Source organism: Kogia breviceps, chromosome 14, assembly GCF_026419965.1.
Source record: "Kogia breviceps isolate mKogBre1 chromosome 14, mKogBre1 haplotype 1, whole genome shotgun sequence".
In the NCBI taxonomy this organism is placed as follows: Eukaryota; Metazoa; Chordata; class Mammalia; order Artiodactyla; family Physeteridae; genus Kogia; species Kogia breviceps.
In genome coordinates, this window is record NC_081323.1 from 13,928,862 (window position 1) to 13,945,898 (window position 17,037).

The 17,037-nt window shown below is 51.9% G+C and overlaps 1 protein-coding gene across 2 annotated transcripts; it reads right to left on the bottom strand.

The window, feature by feature from the left end:
- Window positions 1-1,363: 1,363 nt before the first annotated feature.
- On the bottom strand, window positions 1,364-15,702 carry SLC2A10 (solute carrier family 2 member 10). Of its 2 annotated transcripts, XM_059037788.2 has the most exons (5): window positions 15,616-15,702; window positions 8,536-9,819; window positions 7,932-8,054; window positions 5,517-5,652; window positions 1,364-1,867 (listed from the first exon to the last, which is right to left on the bottom strand). In XM_059037788.2, the coding sequence occupies exons 1-5, from the start codon at window positions 15,617-15,619 to the stop codon at window positions 1,789-1,791; spliced, it is 1,626 nt and encodes a 541-aa protein (XP_058893771.1). In that variant the 5' UTR covers window positions 15,620-15,702; the 3' UTR covers window positions 1,364-1,788. The 2 variants fall into 2 exon arrangements, with proteins under 2 accessions (XP_058893771.1, XP_058893770.1); XM_059037787.2 differs by lacking the exon at window positions 15,616-15,702 and having other exon boundaries at window positions 8,536-9,995.
- Window positions 15,703-17,037: the final 1,335 nt, after the last annotated feature.

The window sequence follows — 17,037 nt, forward strand, 5'->3', positions numbered from 1 at the left end:
GGGCACGTGCCCTCCCCATGGATCACTGAAGGCAGACCTGGCAAGGGATGAGCAGTGCCCTTAGCCCACGTTCCTCATGCGATGCAACAGGTGTAAATTACCTTAAGAGCACAGATGAGAGCAAAATGTAGTAAAATAAGGAAGTGATGAGTTTTTTGTATGTATTACCTCGTTTTTTTTTTTTTTTTTTTTTTTTTGCGGTAGGCGGGCCTCTCACTGGTGCGGCCTCTCCCGTTGCGGAGCACAGGCTCCGGACGCGCAGGCGCAGCAGCCATGGCTCACGGGCCCAGCCGCTCCGCGGCATGTGGGATCTTCCCGGATCGGGGCACGAACCCGTGTCCCCTGCATCGCAGGCGGGCTCTCAACCACTGCGCCACAAGGCAAGCCCCCGATTACCTCGGTTTTAATATAATTTATTTAAGTATAAACTTAAATCATTTAATTTTTTAGCAGCTGTGTTTAACAACGAGCTTGCAAAACTCCTGAAAATTTAACAATCAGCTCTCACAAGCCAGCACAAGCCAGCTCCAACACACCACCGGACCTAAGGGGAGGAGCTCGAAATGAGAGGCAAGGACTCAGGGGAGGCCAGAGTCCTGTGGGAGAGGAGCTACTTGCTCAGTCTCCATCTGACTCACCCCTTGTTGGGGGGGGGGTGACCCTTTACAACGTCCCAAAGGTGGGGACCTGGGTATTGAAGGGGAGCAGAAATCTCGTCCATGCTGGCCAGCTGGATGGGACCAAATGAAGACCCTCCTGATGGGAGACAGAGGTTAAATACACCCCTGGGGGCATAGTCACCCCCATTCTGTAGATGTGGAAACTGAGGCTTAAGGGAGTTGTTACTTATCCAGGGTCACTAGCTGCCAGGAGGTGGAGGCCACCCCGACAACCAGGTTTGTTAGCTTCCAGACCCGTCTCCTTTCTGCAAAGTCCTCCCGCGCCATCCTGGAAACAGCTCCTGGAGCTCATGACCTGCACTATGATGGTCCTTGGATTTTAGTGCACACAACTCTGGAGTTCTGTTCACCTTTCCCCTAATTAAAACCCATATCCCTGAAAGATATGACTAGCAACTTGAGAGCAGGGCCCATGCTGAATATCTGTGGTATTGCCAGCACTTAGAATTCCAGCTCATTGGCATCAGAAGAGATCTTAAGAACCACCTGGTTCAGAGCCCCCACTGTACATACAGGGAAAGCTGAGATCCCCAGTCAGACCGCAAGAACACCAGCAGCCTCAGGACTAGAACTCTTACCAACCATCTGAGTTGCTGGTGAATGACAAATATTCTAGGTAAGAGGATTAGAGGGGTTGAACAAAACGAGATCTGAGAGCCAAAAAGCAGGCTTCCCCCTCCCCAGAAAGTCCCAACCAGATGGAAAAAGAGAACAGAGAATATGGTCTCCTCAGCTGGATTTAGGGGTGATTCTAGGAGAGACTTCCTGCCAGCGTGGTACCCTCGAGATTCGTTGAGAAAGCCCATAGAGCAACGAAGTCTCCATAAGATGTTCTCATCATAAGTTCGTTACTGCAGAGATGCGCGGAGTCAATGGGGAAACTGAGGCAGGAAGGCAGAGCCTCAGGAACCCTCAGAGTCTGAGACTCCACCTGCAGACTTTTGAGTTCTCAGATTTTCATCCCTTTCGCCCCAGCAAAACAGACCTCTTCCGGAGCAGGGGTGCCTCTTGCAGGACCACCTAGAACTTGTGCTCTGGCACCCAGGCAAGCAGGAAGCTGAAGACTGTTTGCTAAAGCCATGGTTCCAGCATTTTCCAGATGGACTCCTCAGGAGGCCGCAGAGACCTCAATTCGGCTGTACTGGATGCCAGCCGAGCTCTGCCTGTGGCCAAAGCTCAGGGCGAACCTGGAGAGCAGAGAGTAAGTGGGGTCAGAGGGTGACAGGGCCTGGTGGCCTTCCCGAGGGGTGATGGGAGTGGACCATACATGGGATCCCCATTCCGCTCCCACCCCTCTCCTGCCTGACCCTTCCTGCTTCCTGCCTTAATGCACACTTCCATCTCTGGACCACCCAGCTTCTCCCCCTGGTCTTCCTGTGTCCACCCACACCTCCCACAGCCGGTTCTCCTCATCACAGGGCAGACCTTTCTAAGCACGAAGACCAACTCCTGTCACTCCTGCTGAGAAGTTGACGTCACGCTCAGCCTCACGTCCAAGCCCCTCTCTGCAGCCGGCCTCTCCCATGTCACCGCCCTCCAGTCCCATCTTTGCATTCCACCCCGGCCACATGGGTCTCCTTCTCGCTCTTCAAAACCCCCAGCTTGTTCCCACCTCGGGGCCTTTGCTCTGGCTGTGCCCTCTGCCTAGAACACTCTCTTCCAGCTCTTGGAGAAGATGGCTTTTTCTCATTATTCAGGTCTCAACTCAACTGCCACCTCTTCGCAGAGGCCTTCGTTGAGCATCCTTTCATTCATTCACTAGAGCTAGAGTCACTGCTGGCCTGTCATGGGCCAAGCACTGTTCTAGGCCCTGGGAATAGAGCAGTGAACATAACAGGTACACAAAAATGTCCTTCAATGTCATGAAGAGCTCACAATCAACTCGTGTCATTAATGTACCCATGGTACACTTGGACCCCAGCTAAAGAAATGGAAAGCTCCACACTGCCCCCAAATCCGCTGTTCACTCTCTGGCAGTTGACTTGCCTTATTTTCCTCATGATATAAACCCCATTCTCATTTATCTTATTCATGCATTTGGATGTTCTGTAATCCATCTCTCCCCTTTGCATTAAAATGTAACTTCCTCCTCAGTCCAGAGACACGGTGTCTCTTGGTCACAGGTCTGTGCCCTGAGCCTAGTACAGTGCCTGGCTCCTAGCTGGCACTTGGAAATATTTGCTGAAAGCGAATGAATGGATACCTGAGAAGTTGGGATAAAAGATTTTTGAAAGCTCTTTTGGTGATCATATCACCCTGGGAATGGAAAGGTCTCTTCTGAGCCCAAGTAACCTGATGTGAAAGGGAAAGGAACATGCTTATGGCACTCAGTGGCCACTGATGGCAAGGGGGTCTGAGCCCCTCGGTTGCTAATGTCTCTCTAAAGGAGCAGAGGAAACAGACCGTTAAGCTGCAGGTCCCCATTTCCAACAAGCACATCTGCGGCATGAGGACACGAATAGAAGTAAACGCCACAGCAATGGATGGTGGCTCCATCCAGCTCCCATTCTCTCATCTCCTTGGGGCTCTAGGTCTCCTCTGTTGCATGCGATCTTCATAGGGCGGTCAATAGAGGAGGCTTGCCCTATCCTGGCCAAGTTGGGGGTTGGGGGGTGGGCACATAAACCAGGCTTAGCCAATCAGACTTTCTCCTGGGGATGTGATTCTTATAGGGAGTAACACAGCACTGAGAACAGTTGGTGCTGGAAGGAGGGTCCCATTAGTGCTTGCTTGCAAAGTCTCTGGAGCTTCCCGTGTCCCCATGCTCCCCACGGCTGAGTTTCTTTCTCTCTCTGTGGCCTCTGATATCAGGGGCCCCCTGAACAGTAAGGACTGGAGTGGTGACTCACCCAGCCAAAGTTGGCTCCAGACCCAGCCAAAGCCCCTAACTTCCTGTCTTTTCCTGAGGCTGTAGAAGATCCAGCCTGCTTTCCCCAAGGTCTGGCCCAGGCTCCTGAGTCCCTAGGTCCAGCTCAGTGTTCCCCTGAGCTGCAGTTCCCTCCTGCCTCACCCTAAAGCTGGCTTCTCCCTGCCTTTCTGCCTCCTTAGCTTCCTATTCCACCGGAGGGGTCTGGAATCTTCTTCCAAGAAAGCCGGTACGGCAGAGATTCCAGGTGGCTCCTAGTATCTGTCCCTCCTTTATGTCTAGTAACAGCACCCTCGATGTTTAGGTGAGCACATGGCACCCAGACTAAAGACCATGTTTTTCAGCCGCCCCTCCAGGTGGATGTGGCCAAGTTCCATCCACAGGGTTTGTAGGTGGAAGTGACGTGTGGATCTTACAGGTTGTGTGTCCTCCTCTTCCCCTTCCCTCTTTCAGGGAGGTGGTGGCTCCCACGGGCCATGTGGAAAAGTTTACACTGGAGAGATGGCAGAGCAACAAGAGAGAAGGAGCCTGGGACCCTGGATGACCTCTTGAAGCACAGCTTCAATGCCAGCCCCGGACCCCCTATGTTCAGACTATTTCAAGCAGCCAAATCTGTCTCCTAACTAATATGGCCGGACTTGCTGAGGGCCCCACGGAAGGTGTCAGGCAACAAACTGGGAGTGTGCTGCTGGCAGAGAACACTCTGGGGTGGGGTGGACCACGTTTGAAGTTTGACATGGACTCGTTCCGCATCCCTCTGGGGGCCAGGTAGGGGCTTGGCAGGAAGCTGCAGGGAGGCAAGTTCCAACTCACCGTTAGAATGATTTACCGTTTTAATTTGTTAGGGCCTCCCAGGAATAGAACGGGCAGTCAGACGCTGGTGACTCCCTTTACGACAAGAGGCAACCTGGAGCATTTGCCAAGGATGCTTAGGATTATGGTGGTTTCAGGTCCCTTCTGACACCCCCCCCTCCCGCTGCCAGTACTCTTTATTTCCACAGCCCAAGGTCCCTGATGCTAAGATTTTGAACTGTTTAGGACCTACAGACCTTATGTGATCTACCTCCTACCCACTTGGCCAACCTGATCTTCTCTCCTCCTCCCCTCCCTCCTTCCTGCCTCTGATCCAGCTACACTGGCTTCCTTGTTGTTCCTTGCATAGGCCAGATGCACTCCCAGCTTCAGGATCTTTGCACCTGCTGTTCCCTCTACCTGGAAGGTTCGCCCTGCCTCAGCTTTACTGCCTCCTGGCTGCCTCCTTCTCATTAACTTAAATGGTACCTACTCAGGGCACCCCTCTCTGACCACCCACTCTGATTTAGCCACAACCCTGTTCCCCTCTGTCTCCCTCTCCACCAACCAGACCCTCTCAATGTATTTTGCTCTGTTTCCTTTTCCTCCAGCTACTCATCACTAACTGAAATGCTTTTGTTGCTGCATTCATTGGCTTATTTATTTTCGGTTCCCTTCCCCTACTAGAATGGAAGTTCCGTGAGGACAAAGGCCTTCTCCATCTTATTTTCAGACACAATTTCCTACGGCCCAGAACACTGTGTGGCATATTAACACCCACTGAATGAATACGTTATTCTCACAGCTCTTTGTGTGTGATTCAAAAGGCCACGATCGTAATATTTTGTTTATCCGAGCTTCCATGACTCTAAGATTCTGTGGTTTCAGGATCTAAGTATTCTAACCTCCTATGAGTCCATAATTGCATGATTTTTAAATTCCTAGGAGCTAAGCTCCAAGTCAAATAAAACTCTGCTGTAGGAAGACACTACACAACTCAAGGAAAAGAGTTCATGTATGAAGACAGGACAAAACTCACTGTATCCAGGCAGTAAGAACAACAGGAAGAGAAGAAAAACACTCTTTTGCAAAGGGAAAGTGTAATGACTAAAATCCTGAAGCAAAATGCTCAGGGTTTGATGGCACTCCTCCCCCCAGGCCAGCCCTGGCCCCCTTACCGTCTCTTCTGGAACTGCTGGTCTATCTCCGTCAACGACTGGCCTTTTGTTTCAGGGACAAATAAATAGATGAAGCCCAGGCCGAAGACAGCAGTCAGCCCGTAGAGCAGGAAGGTCCAGGACAAGCCAATGGCACCTGGGAAAAACGGGGTGGGAGTGTGGGCAGGGCACAGCTTGGGCCAACTCCTCGAACGCTGAAAATCAGTTCACCCAAAGCAGATCCTCTAGATGGTGGATTTGCAGTATGACTGACACACTGTCAGATAAAAGTACCTTAAAGCAGGAGTAGGACTGGTTGTCTCAGAGGCAGGCAAAGGGCCAGGGCCCAAATCCGCCAACATCTTGGACACACACCAGCCAGAGGTGCACACTTTTGGCACCTGAAAATGTGTATGGAGGGAAGATGACATCCACCTCAGCAGCAAAACAGCTGCGGGGGCAGCCTTGGCAAAGCTCAGCTCCGAAAAACCACCCTCAGAAATTCCATGGATTGGTTTTTCAATGAATCGAGCATTCAACCAATTGGGCGTGTGACTGGTTTGCAAGAGAAGGCAGAAGCCTCAGCTCCATCCAGAAGGCTGTGGAGGCAGAAGCGCGAATTACGTTTCAGACACCATTCTCACCTCTAACAGCCAGGGCCACACCTCCTCCGAGCAGCCACCCTTAACCAGCTTGACCTCCACTTAATCCTTATACCAGCAGGGAGAGTGCTGGGCTGGGAGAAGGAAGACTGGGTTCTAGTCTTCTACCTAACTGCCTGGCTAGACTTGGGAAGGACGTATTTCCCAGTCTGTGAGATGGGGATGATAGGGATATGATACAGTTCTAATAAGCCCTCCCTCCCTCCCTCTTTCCCTCCCTTCCTTCCTTCCCTCCTTCCTCTCTCTTTCTCACTCATTCGTCCCACATAAAGGGGATGCTTGAAGACTGAGGCACCAGGGAGAAGCTTGGATTCCCAAAGACTGTGTATGGGAGACAGGCACGGTGGGTGGGTTCTTCTACCAGCATTTCCCACAGTCCCCCAGGGCTCTTCCTTTGAAGAGGAAACACTTGGGTGCAGGAAATGGGAAAATACCTACACCCTAAGAACTGTGCCTTGGGGCTCCGCAGTGAAGGAGCCCCGCCCACTTTGGCCTCGATGACCACTGGCCTTGAGTCCGGAGCATCTCAGCATCTCAGAGACCCTTCCCTGGTGTTCTGGGCCTATATAATTCCCACCAGACCCCACCACTGCCCAGACTGGGTTTGAAGGCTAGTCAAGAAGAGAAGACGTCACCCAAACTAGATCTGAGAAATCCTTCCTGCTGGCACGTGGGCATGAGCCAGTTTAAGCTGGTTTAGAACAAAACAAAAAGGTCGTGGCTCCTGCCTCGGCTGGTCTCAGACACATTCCCTCCAGGGCTGGGGTAGACCTTCGCCTCTTATCTGGCCTGGAGAATTTTACAGCATGTCTGAGGGTTCTGGATGTTGTCAGACATTTCCGTGGAGCCTTTGCACAAAGTTTTATTTGAAGTATAGCTCTGCTGCAAAAAAAAAATATTTAAACTCCTCTGCTTTAAGAGTGGAAACTTTCAGCTACAGAGAGGAGAATGGACTTGTCTCGATGGGGGCACACTCAGGTCTCCCAAACCCCCATCCCCCCCACTACCAATCAGAGATGGCTTCCTGGACAGAGAACTGGATGCTTCAGCTCTAAGCCCCCTTCAGCCTCAACTCCCAGGCTGTCAATAAAGCCAGCCCCCCCCCAGCTGATGGGGCCTGGAATGAAGTAGAAAGCTCACAGGTCATATCTTCTGTTGCCTTTGCCTCCCAGCCCTCCTTTTCCTTGTTCTAGCACCTCAGTTTTCATTTGGGGAACTCTCCCCCAACTCTCAGTCCATGCAGTTGGGTGAGGCTGTCCGTCCTCCCCTTCCCCGGGTCTCCAGAGTGGGTATATGACCCCAGGCCTGGGCATCAGACTATTCCAGCCTTCCAGACACAGTGATTGGTTCAGGGATGGGCACGTGATCTTGCTGAGCCAATGAGAATCAGCCCCAGGACATGAGCGAGAGCCACTGAGAAAGACATGCTCTCCTTCCCCGGGGGCTGCCAAGATGAAGAGACCCGCTTGTGGTCATCTTTGCATGGAGGTGGGTCTACCTGCGAATGAAGCCCACAGCACAGGAGGCAGAGCCAAGAGAGCATGAAAGCTGGCCCACAATTTTGTTGAAGCCTCTGGATCAGTGGTGCTTGAAGCAAACTACCCTCCTCTTTTCATGATTTAAGACAAAAATATTACCTTTTGTTCACAAACTGGTTTGCATGGGGTTTTCTGTGATTTATACCTGGACGATATGGAGGCCCAGGCTCTGTCTGGAGGCAGTTGTTTCTGGATTTTGAAGGAACCGGGCCAAGGAATTAGGTCAGAGGACTCACCGATGAGGTCAAGGAAGGAGAGGCTGATGAAGAGGTTGGCAGCCCAGTTGAAGCTGTTGCAGAAGGCAAAGGCTCGCCCTCGGATCTCCACGGGGTAAACCTCGCTGAGGACAAGCCAGGTCACTAGGACAGGAGAGCAGGGAGGACTCTTAGGCTGCAGCTGGGTTTGCCCAGAAAACTGAGGGGTTTCCCGGGACATCAGACTTTCAGTGTCCTGGGCAAACTGGGATGGTTGGTCACCCTATTCATTAAATTCCTTTCCAGCTAAACCCTTCTGAGTGAGCTATCCAGGGGCACACCCTATGCATTAAATTCCTTTCCAGCTAAACCCTTCTGAGTGAGCTATCCACTGGCACATTCTGGTTTTATGAGGCCTGAAGCTTAGACAACTTTGTAAGAAAGAAAATATTACAAACATAAATTAGGCCTCTGCCCTCAGAAGAAGTACCTTCAGGGAAGCAAGGAGCCCTGAAATCTGAGTTCATTTTTCTCATGGTCAAGCCACCTCTAGTCCCCTCTGAGACCCTGATGGATTCAGTCCCCAGGCTTCCCACTAGGAGAGGTGGCAGGCTCCAGAGTTACCTGCAAGAGAACTCCCACTTACCTGGTCCAAAGCCAAAGGAGAAGGCGCTCACAAACAGCATCATGCAGACCAGTGCGGTCCAGTGCAGCAGGGCATGCTCAGGGGCAGGAGAAGGGGGTGCAGCGGGCACGATGCTTAAGGCTGGCAGTGGAAGGGCAGTGGGGTCCCCAGCTCCCAGATGAGGCTTGGTTTTCTCAGAGGTTGACCAGACCGGCCACCCCGGGCTCTGGTCGGTCACTGGCCGCAGAGGTGGAGCCAAGCCACTGGGCAGGCCAGAGTCTCCAGGGAAGCCTGACAGCCGAGTGGCATTGGGCATGGCCAGGCAACTTGGGCCTGAGTCCATGGGCACAGCAAAGCTGACAAGGCCGATGCCGCTGACCGACAGGGCCATGAGGGCACAGCCAGCGAGTAGCAGGGACCTGCGGCCCGCTCGGTCCACCAGCCCCATGGCGGTCAAGGTGGCTGCCACCTTCACGGCGCCGAGCCCCACGGAGGCCAGCACAGCCGAGGAGGCCCCACGGAAGCCGACTGAATGGAAGATGGTGGAGGCGTAGCACAGCACATTGGGCTGCCCTGTTAGCTGCTGGAAAAGCACCAGCCCCAGCCCCACCATGGTCCGGCCTCGCATGTTATCCCTGGTCCTGAAGAGGTCCAGGAAGGAGTATTTTGGCCTCCCCAGGCTCAGCTTCGTGGCCTCGCCTCCCTGGAGGGGGATGAGGTCCCTGTGGGCTGCAGCATCAACTGTACCAGGGGGGAGGAGGAGGAGGCTGAGGGACTGCAGGAGAGCAGGTGCAGTGGCCCAGCCAAACATATGCCTCCAGCCCCAGAGGGCACCGGCCAGAGCGTAGTTGAGTGCATAGGAGAGCAGGATGCCCACGGTGATGCCTGCCTCATAGAGGGACACCAGCACTCCCCGCTGCCGTGGCCCAACCAGCTCTGACACGTAGATACAGCAGGCCATGGACGAGAGGGAGATGGCAAAGCCAGCTACTGAGCGGCCCAGGACCAGCCAGGTCAGGGAGCTGGCCAGGCTTAGGCTCAGGCTGCCTGCCAACAGCACCAAGTTGCTCCCGAGGATGGCTTGCTTCCTGCCATAGCGGTCGATGAGGAAGCCCCCTACCAGGGAGGCAAGGAGAGCCCCCAGGAGCAGACTGCCCACCAGGAGCTCCTGTTCTGAGCAGCTTAGCCCAAAGTCAAGCTGAAGTGGCAGTAGGGCACCCGATATGACTGCCAGTTCATAGCCAAAGGTCAGGCCACCCAGCAAAGACACAGAGGCACACAGGGCCAGGAAGAGTGAGGGTCGGCCTGGAAAACAAAAGTGACAGGGACAGAGTCCAGAATGTTTCCTGCCAGAGCATCTATCCGACCTCCTCTCCCTCTGTCCACCCCTCCATCTCTCCATCTATTTGCTCATCCATTCATGTATCCTCCTACTACATCCATCCATCTGTTCATTTATTCATCCATCCATCCGTCATCCATTCAACCACTTCTTGCTTTGTCCGTCCATCCTTCCATCTATCTAATCCATCCATTCACCCATTTATCCACATACCCAGACATGCATGCATCCACCCATTCATCCACTTCTTCCTTCATTCCATCCATCTCTCCATCCATCCGTCCATTCATCCACTTCTTCCTTCATCCATTTCTCCCTCCATCCTTCCTTCTGTCCATCTACTTCACCCATTCATCCATCCACTCCTTCCTTCATCCATCCACTCCATTCATTCACCCATCTATTTACTAATCAACTATCCACCCAGCCCTTCATCATTCACTCCTCCATCCATCTATCTACTCCATCCACCACATTTTCATCCACTCATTGGCCCATTTATCTACCCCTTAATTCACCCAAACATCCATCCATTTTTTGATCCATCTATCCACCCATCTTTGTATTCCATCCCTTATTTACCCAGACACACACCCATCCATTCATGCATCCATCCAATCATTCCAAAATTTATCTGGCATCTGCAACACACCAGGCAGTGTTCTTGGGGCTGGCAATACAATGGTGTTTTCAAAGATCTGACATTCTAGTAGAAAAAGGCAAATGATAAATGAATTAATATAATTTCAGGTGGTGATGGATGTCGTTTTAAAAAAAAAAAAGGCAGAGAAGGGAATTCCTTGGCAGTCCAGTGTTTAAGACTCCACGCTCCCATTGCAAGGGGCCCGGGTTCGATCCCTGGTCAGGGAACTAGATCCCCCATACATGCCACAACTAAGAGTTCGCCTGCCACAACTGAGGAGCCCATGAGCCTCAACTAAGGAGCCTATATGCTACAACTAAGGAGGTGGCACACTGCAACTAAAGGGTCCTGGAGCTGCAACTAAGGAGCCCACCTGCCGCAACTAAGGAGCCTGTGTTCTGCAACTAAGACCCGTGCAACCAAATAAATAAATATTTTTTAAAAAACTACTTTCTGTGTATTCTTGGATTAAGTAAATGAAAAATATATTAAGAATGATGGAAGCCATGTTTAAAAAAAGTAAAATAAAATGTGGCCAATGTGATTAAGGAACTGCATTTTTAATTTATATTTAATTTTAATTAAGTGTGAAAATAGCCACATGTGGCCAGCAGCTACCATATCAGCAGAGCAGTTAAACAGGTTGCTCTTAATTTTTAATTCACATACATAAACAAATATTTCTGGAAGCGTCAGGAGTAATCCAGATGTATCTGTCTCACCCATCCCCACCTGGACCTGACAAGAACATTCATAACATTATAACCAGAATTATGGAGTGTTTGATCTGGACCAGGCACTGCTTTGAGCACTTTTAGTGTAATAGCTCATTTAATTCTCACCACAACTTTATGAGGTGGGCTTTTGTATTATTTATGAATGAGTAAACCGATCATCAGAGACTTGCCGAAGGTCAAGAGTAGTGAGTAGCTGTGTCTAGATTCAAAGCCAGGTCTTCTGGCTCCACAATCCCTGCCCTTAACCACTCCATTATTATACCTTGGCATAATAAGATTTCACCCTCTTCTCTTACTTCTGCCTCGCTCCATCTATGTTAGGCAATTTTTGTGCAGGGGGGAGGAGTTTCATGGGTAGAGGAATCACCCCCCACTTTCTGCTCACCCTTCTCCCCATCACCTCTGCCCCCCAGGGAAGAGCCTCCTACCATCCCCTGGCTGGCCTTGTCCTTCCTCTTCATGACCATCAGTAAATACTCTGGGGAGATTATGCTGCCCAGGTCCTGCCCCTTCCTCACCTCCCTCTGCACCACCTCCCTCGGTTTCTGGAGTTTACTGCCAGAAGGGAAGTTTCTTCCAGGCCATGTGAGGCAATCAAGTGAAAACACAGAATTTTTCTGCCATTTCCTGGGCTCTGCTTGAGGTGAATGGGAACCCAGCCAAAGGGCTCACAGGCAAAGCTGACTGTCCACAGGTTCTGCTGGAAAAATGCAGCAGGACAGGTTCAGGTCACAGTGGTAAGAGCAGAACAGCAAAAATAAAAGTGAGATCAAACAGAAATAATAACAAGTGTCACTGATGGAGTATTTCCTCTCTGCAAAGACTTTAGGTGCCTTCTCTCAATTTATCTTCGTAACAACTCTAGGTGGTACTGCTACAATTTCCCCCATTTGACAGATGGGAAAACGAAGGCTCAGAGTGTTCTCAGAGCTGGGAAGCAACAGGATCAGGACTCAGACGCTGACCCATCTGACTCCCAAACCCATGCACTTAAGAGCTTTGCTGGATTGACTTCAAGCAAGAAGGGCTGATCAGAGGTAGGTGGGGTGTGAGAGAGAGCAGGGGCGTAGGGGGCAGATGTGGAGGGGAAATAAAGTTCTCAGGAAAATCCCAAGTCACAAAGCATAGTGAAGTGCTACTGACCCATGGAGCTGTGAAGGACAGCCTCAGATGAGTCAGGGCCACTAGAAAGATGGCGGAAGAGGATTCTCTTCCTTAAGCTTTCCAAGGCTCCCACCACCTGCTCCATTAAGTCCTAACTCCTCAGCATGACCTCCCAGGCCCTTCACGAGTTGGTGGCCCCAGCGCAACTCCTTGGCTACCTCTCCTCCCCACCCCTGTCCCCACCTTTCCAACACACCCTGCAAACACTGGTTCCTGGCACACACCGTAGATTTTCATGCCGCTCTGCGTCTTCATGAGCTGGTCCCTCTCCTGCTCCACCCGTGTTTCCCAAATGCCCACTCATCCTCATCCCGGCTCACCTCCCCGGGGGGCCTCTGATAATACACGTCTGTTATTTGGCCATCAGTCTCGCCGGCTCTGTGGGGAGCTGCCCTTCCCCGTCCCGTCTTCAACTCTCAGTCTCCGGGTCTGGGGTAGAGATGACCTCCCTACTCCACCCCCACCAGCCAGCTCCAGAGGTGTGTCCATGACCCAGATCTGATCAGCCAGCAGGTTCCCCGGCCTTGGACAGTGGTGAACGTCACGTGGCTGAACCTGAGCCAGTGAGAGCCAGTCCAGTCCAGGGTGTTTGCTTACTTGGGGTACTGAGCTGGTAGTTTACCTGCCTAGAGCAGCTAGGGACCATCTCCCCTTGGGAGGGATTCCTGACAACACTGCCTGAGCCCCTAGATGCAACCATGCCTGAAGCCGTGGACTTTTCAGTGACCAATAACTAAACCCCCACTCTTTTTTTTTTTTTTTTTTTTTTGGTTAAGCTAGTTTGAGGGAATCTCTAATTCCTGTACGTCTTCCTCAACTTTCCAAGTCATATTTTTCACTTCCAACCAACTCTGCTTTCTCCTGCATTTGCTCACACCAAGTAATTGAGTAAGTGATGTGTTTACCTTATTGAACTGAGCAGGATGGGACAGAGACTTACTGTCTCTGCCTCCAGGGATCCAGCCCCACCCTGACATCCAAGATGGGCTCAATAAAGCTTCTACTGAGTGAACAAATGACAGAATCAGGGTCCAGGGCGGTATCTCCACATCCCATTCCAGGACTGTGTCAGATACATTTGAACTTAATCTACTGCTCTAGAGAGGCTGGAGGGATCCTACGATAGCCCAAGTCAGACCACATCATTCTTCTCAGAGCCCTCCAAGGCTCCCACTTCACGCTGAAAAAAAGCCAATGTCCTGAGAGTGGCCTTCAAGGCCCTGTAGGACCTGCCTCCCTTCACTGGGCTCCAGCCACACCAGCCTCCTTCCCGTTCCTCCTCACTCCAAGCCTGTCTCAACTCAAGGCTCTTTACCAGGTGTCACCTCTGCCGGGAAAGCCCTTTCCCTCCATCTCAGAGGACCCAATCCCCCTTCTCTCTGGTCTCTGCTCAAACGTTGCCTTCTTATGAGACCTTCCCTGGCCCTCTACTTAAAAATGCAAACTCCCATGGCACCCAGCTCTTCGTATTCCCTTCTCTACTTGTTTTTCTCCATGGTACTTTTCATCATCTGAAATAACTATATGCTTTACATATTTATTGGGTTCCCCAAGCAGAATGTCAGCCCCAAAGGAACAGGAATTGTTTGTTTGTTTGTTCTCAGTTGTCTCCTGATGCTGGGGACAGTTCCTGGCATACAGTAGGCACTCAGTAAGTACTGGTTAAGCAAACAGATGATTGAATGAATGAATGAACTCAGGACATAGGGAATCCAGAGAGAAAGGATCTTGGCTCTTGAGCATCCTGGGGTGGGGGCCTGGTGGGGTCCAGGGCCTGGAAGTGGAGTAAATCCTGGCCTCCAAATTAGGGTGGCCTAGCCTGGATTTAGGAACCACTCTCCCTTTCTATGGATTGTCTGTCTAAATATAGTATGTGAAGCTGTCCCACACTGGAGGAAATCCCTCAGTTCTCTAAGCCTCTCACTGTGGAAGGCAGAGCTGCCCAGGGAGAGAATCAAGGGGCAGGTGGAGCGGAAAGAACCCAGGTTTTGGGTGCCCATATCACCAGCTGCAAGACCCAGGGCACCCTCAGTTGGTGACACTAGAGCAGCATTTCAACCAGAGTCACAATGTATTGGGTCCCTCCCCCACCAGAGACCTACCATGTCTTCCCCTGAAACTCCAGGGAAAGACCAGGTTTGAAACTGAACCATGCAAATATCCTCACCCAGAAGGCTGGCTTCGAAATGTCCCAGCAACAGGTGATACTTACAGAGCAGTCACTATAGCCAATCTCACATCCTTTTCCAGAAGCCATACCTGTGTCAGCTGCCTTAATCCCTACGGCACCCCTGTAACACAGGCACTGGTGCCATTCCCATTTTACAGATGAGGCAACTGAGTCACAGAGAGGTAAAGACGTTTGCCTATGGTTGTAGAGTGACAGAGCAGGTTCTGAACTCAGGCAGTCTGACTCCAGAATCCCAAAGTTGGGTGTGATACAAAAATAAAAGCTCATGTTAACGGACCATCTACCATGGGCAAGTGGTATATGGAGTAATTAAGTTCATATTCTCACGTCATTCACATGGCTTCCCTGTGATAGGGTGTTTTATGGCGATCGTTTTGTAGATGAGGAAACTGAAGGTCAGAGAGCTTAACTACACCGTCCCAGGTCATGATGCACCTGGAAAGTGGGGGAAGGAGGGCTGGAACCCAGGTCTTTCTGACCCCACAATCTATACACAGGGCCACTGAGTCCCCAACCCCTAAACCAATGTCTGCCACATAGTAGGTAGATGAATATTGACCCTTTGATGCTTCCGAATCCAGAGAGAAAAACAGAAACCTCAGTCCCCTGGAGCAACAAAGAAATTCCCTACTCCCCCACCCCCACCGCCTGGTGGGAAGTGCTCCGCGAGTGGATGAATGAATTTGCTCCCTTCGGAGCCTCCACTTCTTCATCTGCAGAATAGGAACAATTTCACTCGCCTGCTGGATGCTGTAAGGCTTAAAGCAGTCAGGAGAGGGTCTGGTCCCGAGTAAGCGCCCAGTATCAAGTAAGGAGCCCTCTCAGGTCACTTTTGTTCTGGGCAGAAAGGAGCATGGAAGGAAGTGGGCCCACGTCCCTTCCCAGCCACCAGCCAAGGCCTGCTGTCCCGGCTGCCACCCGAGTGGGCTGTAGCTGGTCGGGGAGCTGCAGCTCAGGGCAAAGAGTGCGCGCGCAGGGATGGGGTCGCCGGCCTTTCCTGCCCGCAGCGCCGATCGCGACTTACCCATGCTGAGCAGGACTCCGAGGCGAGCCGGGGGCGCTGGGGACCCGGGCGCGCATCCCCCGGCCGAGGCCCCGCCTCCGCAGCCAGACAAACTTTCCGGCCCGCCTCCAGCCTCCGTCCCTCCCTCCCCGCCTGCCCGCCGGCTGCACAGCTGCCACGTCGGCCAGCCCTGGGCCCCTGTGCCTGGAGGCGGGACAGAGGTGCTCCCTGGACATCCCCAGTCTGGCCCGGCCTGGCTGGGACCCCACCCACCATCCCCACGTGGGGGAGGACTCCATCCTCACTGGGAGGAGCACCCCACAAGTCGTCTTTCCCTGTCCTCCCCGCGGGAAGGACACTTCCCAATCATGTGGTCCTCTAGTCTGGCCTCTTCAGCCAGCATGTACACACACACACACACACACACACACACACACACACACACACTCATACGTCTACACTGACTCACACATACCCACTTCAACCACTCACTCTCCCACATTCATCTTCCATTCACTGGACACTTAGGTTTGGACACATCCCACCTGTGCTCAGGCAGGGTCCTAGGCCTGGAGGATGCTCTGGGAGAACCAGGGGTAGGATGGGATTTTATTCCAACTGACACAGAAATAATTGGGGAGTTCTAGCAGGTTATAGGGAGCAAGGGTGGAAACAGGGGACCACTTGGGAGGCTATTGCAAGGTGAGAGGTGAAGTTGATTTGGACTAAGGTGATAGCAGTGGGGCTGGAGAAAAGTTGGCAGATCGCAAATAGACTTGATAGGGGCTGAAAGACTGGGAGAGGAGCAGTCTGGGGTGGGAAAGGAGATGTGAAGTTCTGTTTGGGCTGTGTGATGTTTAAGATGCTCATTAGGCATCCATAGATGGGCAGTTCCATATAAGAGCCTGGAGTTCTGGAAAGGAGCCAGGCTGGGGACACCCCCCCACTAATTCTCACCATCAGGCGAAAACACAAATGCAGGCTCAGCACTCACATGGTCAGAGGCTTATCCGGCCTCTCACTGCATGTTCACATGTAAACACGTTTGTTCACATGTAAACACGTTTGTTCACATGCATCAGTAGCCACACCCTCACCCAGCAGGAATCGGGTGCCACCAACACAGATAAGCATCTCGGCAAAGAAGACAGCATCGACATGATCTTCTGAGCCAAGGGACCCATGTACAGTTCTGAAAATATTAATAGCTGGGGCAGTTGGAAAATATGGCTCCAAAATTCTTTGTTCCTTCCCTTGAAATCTGGATGTGCTTGTAACTGCTTTGGCCAGTAGGTTGCACACAGTGGCATCGTGTGATTTCTGAGGCTGGGTCACTGTGACACTGGACACAGACCTGGCTGGAGCTCTGAGCTTCTAAGAAGTCTGACTACTCTGAGCCTGCCATGCTGTGAGGAAGCCCAAGGCACACAGAGAGGCCATGTG

Bases quoted from the DNA above. Each gene is read 5' to 3' on its own strand.
- SLC2A10 (XM_059037787.2), bottom strand. From the start codon at position 9,916: ATGGAGAGATGGAGGGGTGGACAGAGGGAGAGGAGGTCGGATAGATGC. The intron at 8,055-8,535 runs GTAAGTGGGAGT...CTCCTGTCCTAG, and splicing joins CTCCTTTGGCTTTGGACCAG to TGACCTGGCTTGTCCTCAGC. The intron at 5,653-7,931 runs GTGAGTCCTCTG...CGTTTTTCCCAG, and splicing joins CTCCTTCCTTGACCTCATCG to GTGCCATTGGCTTGTCCTGG.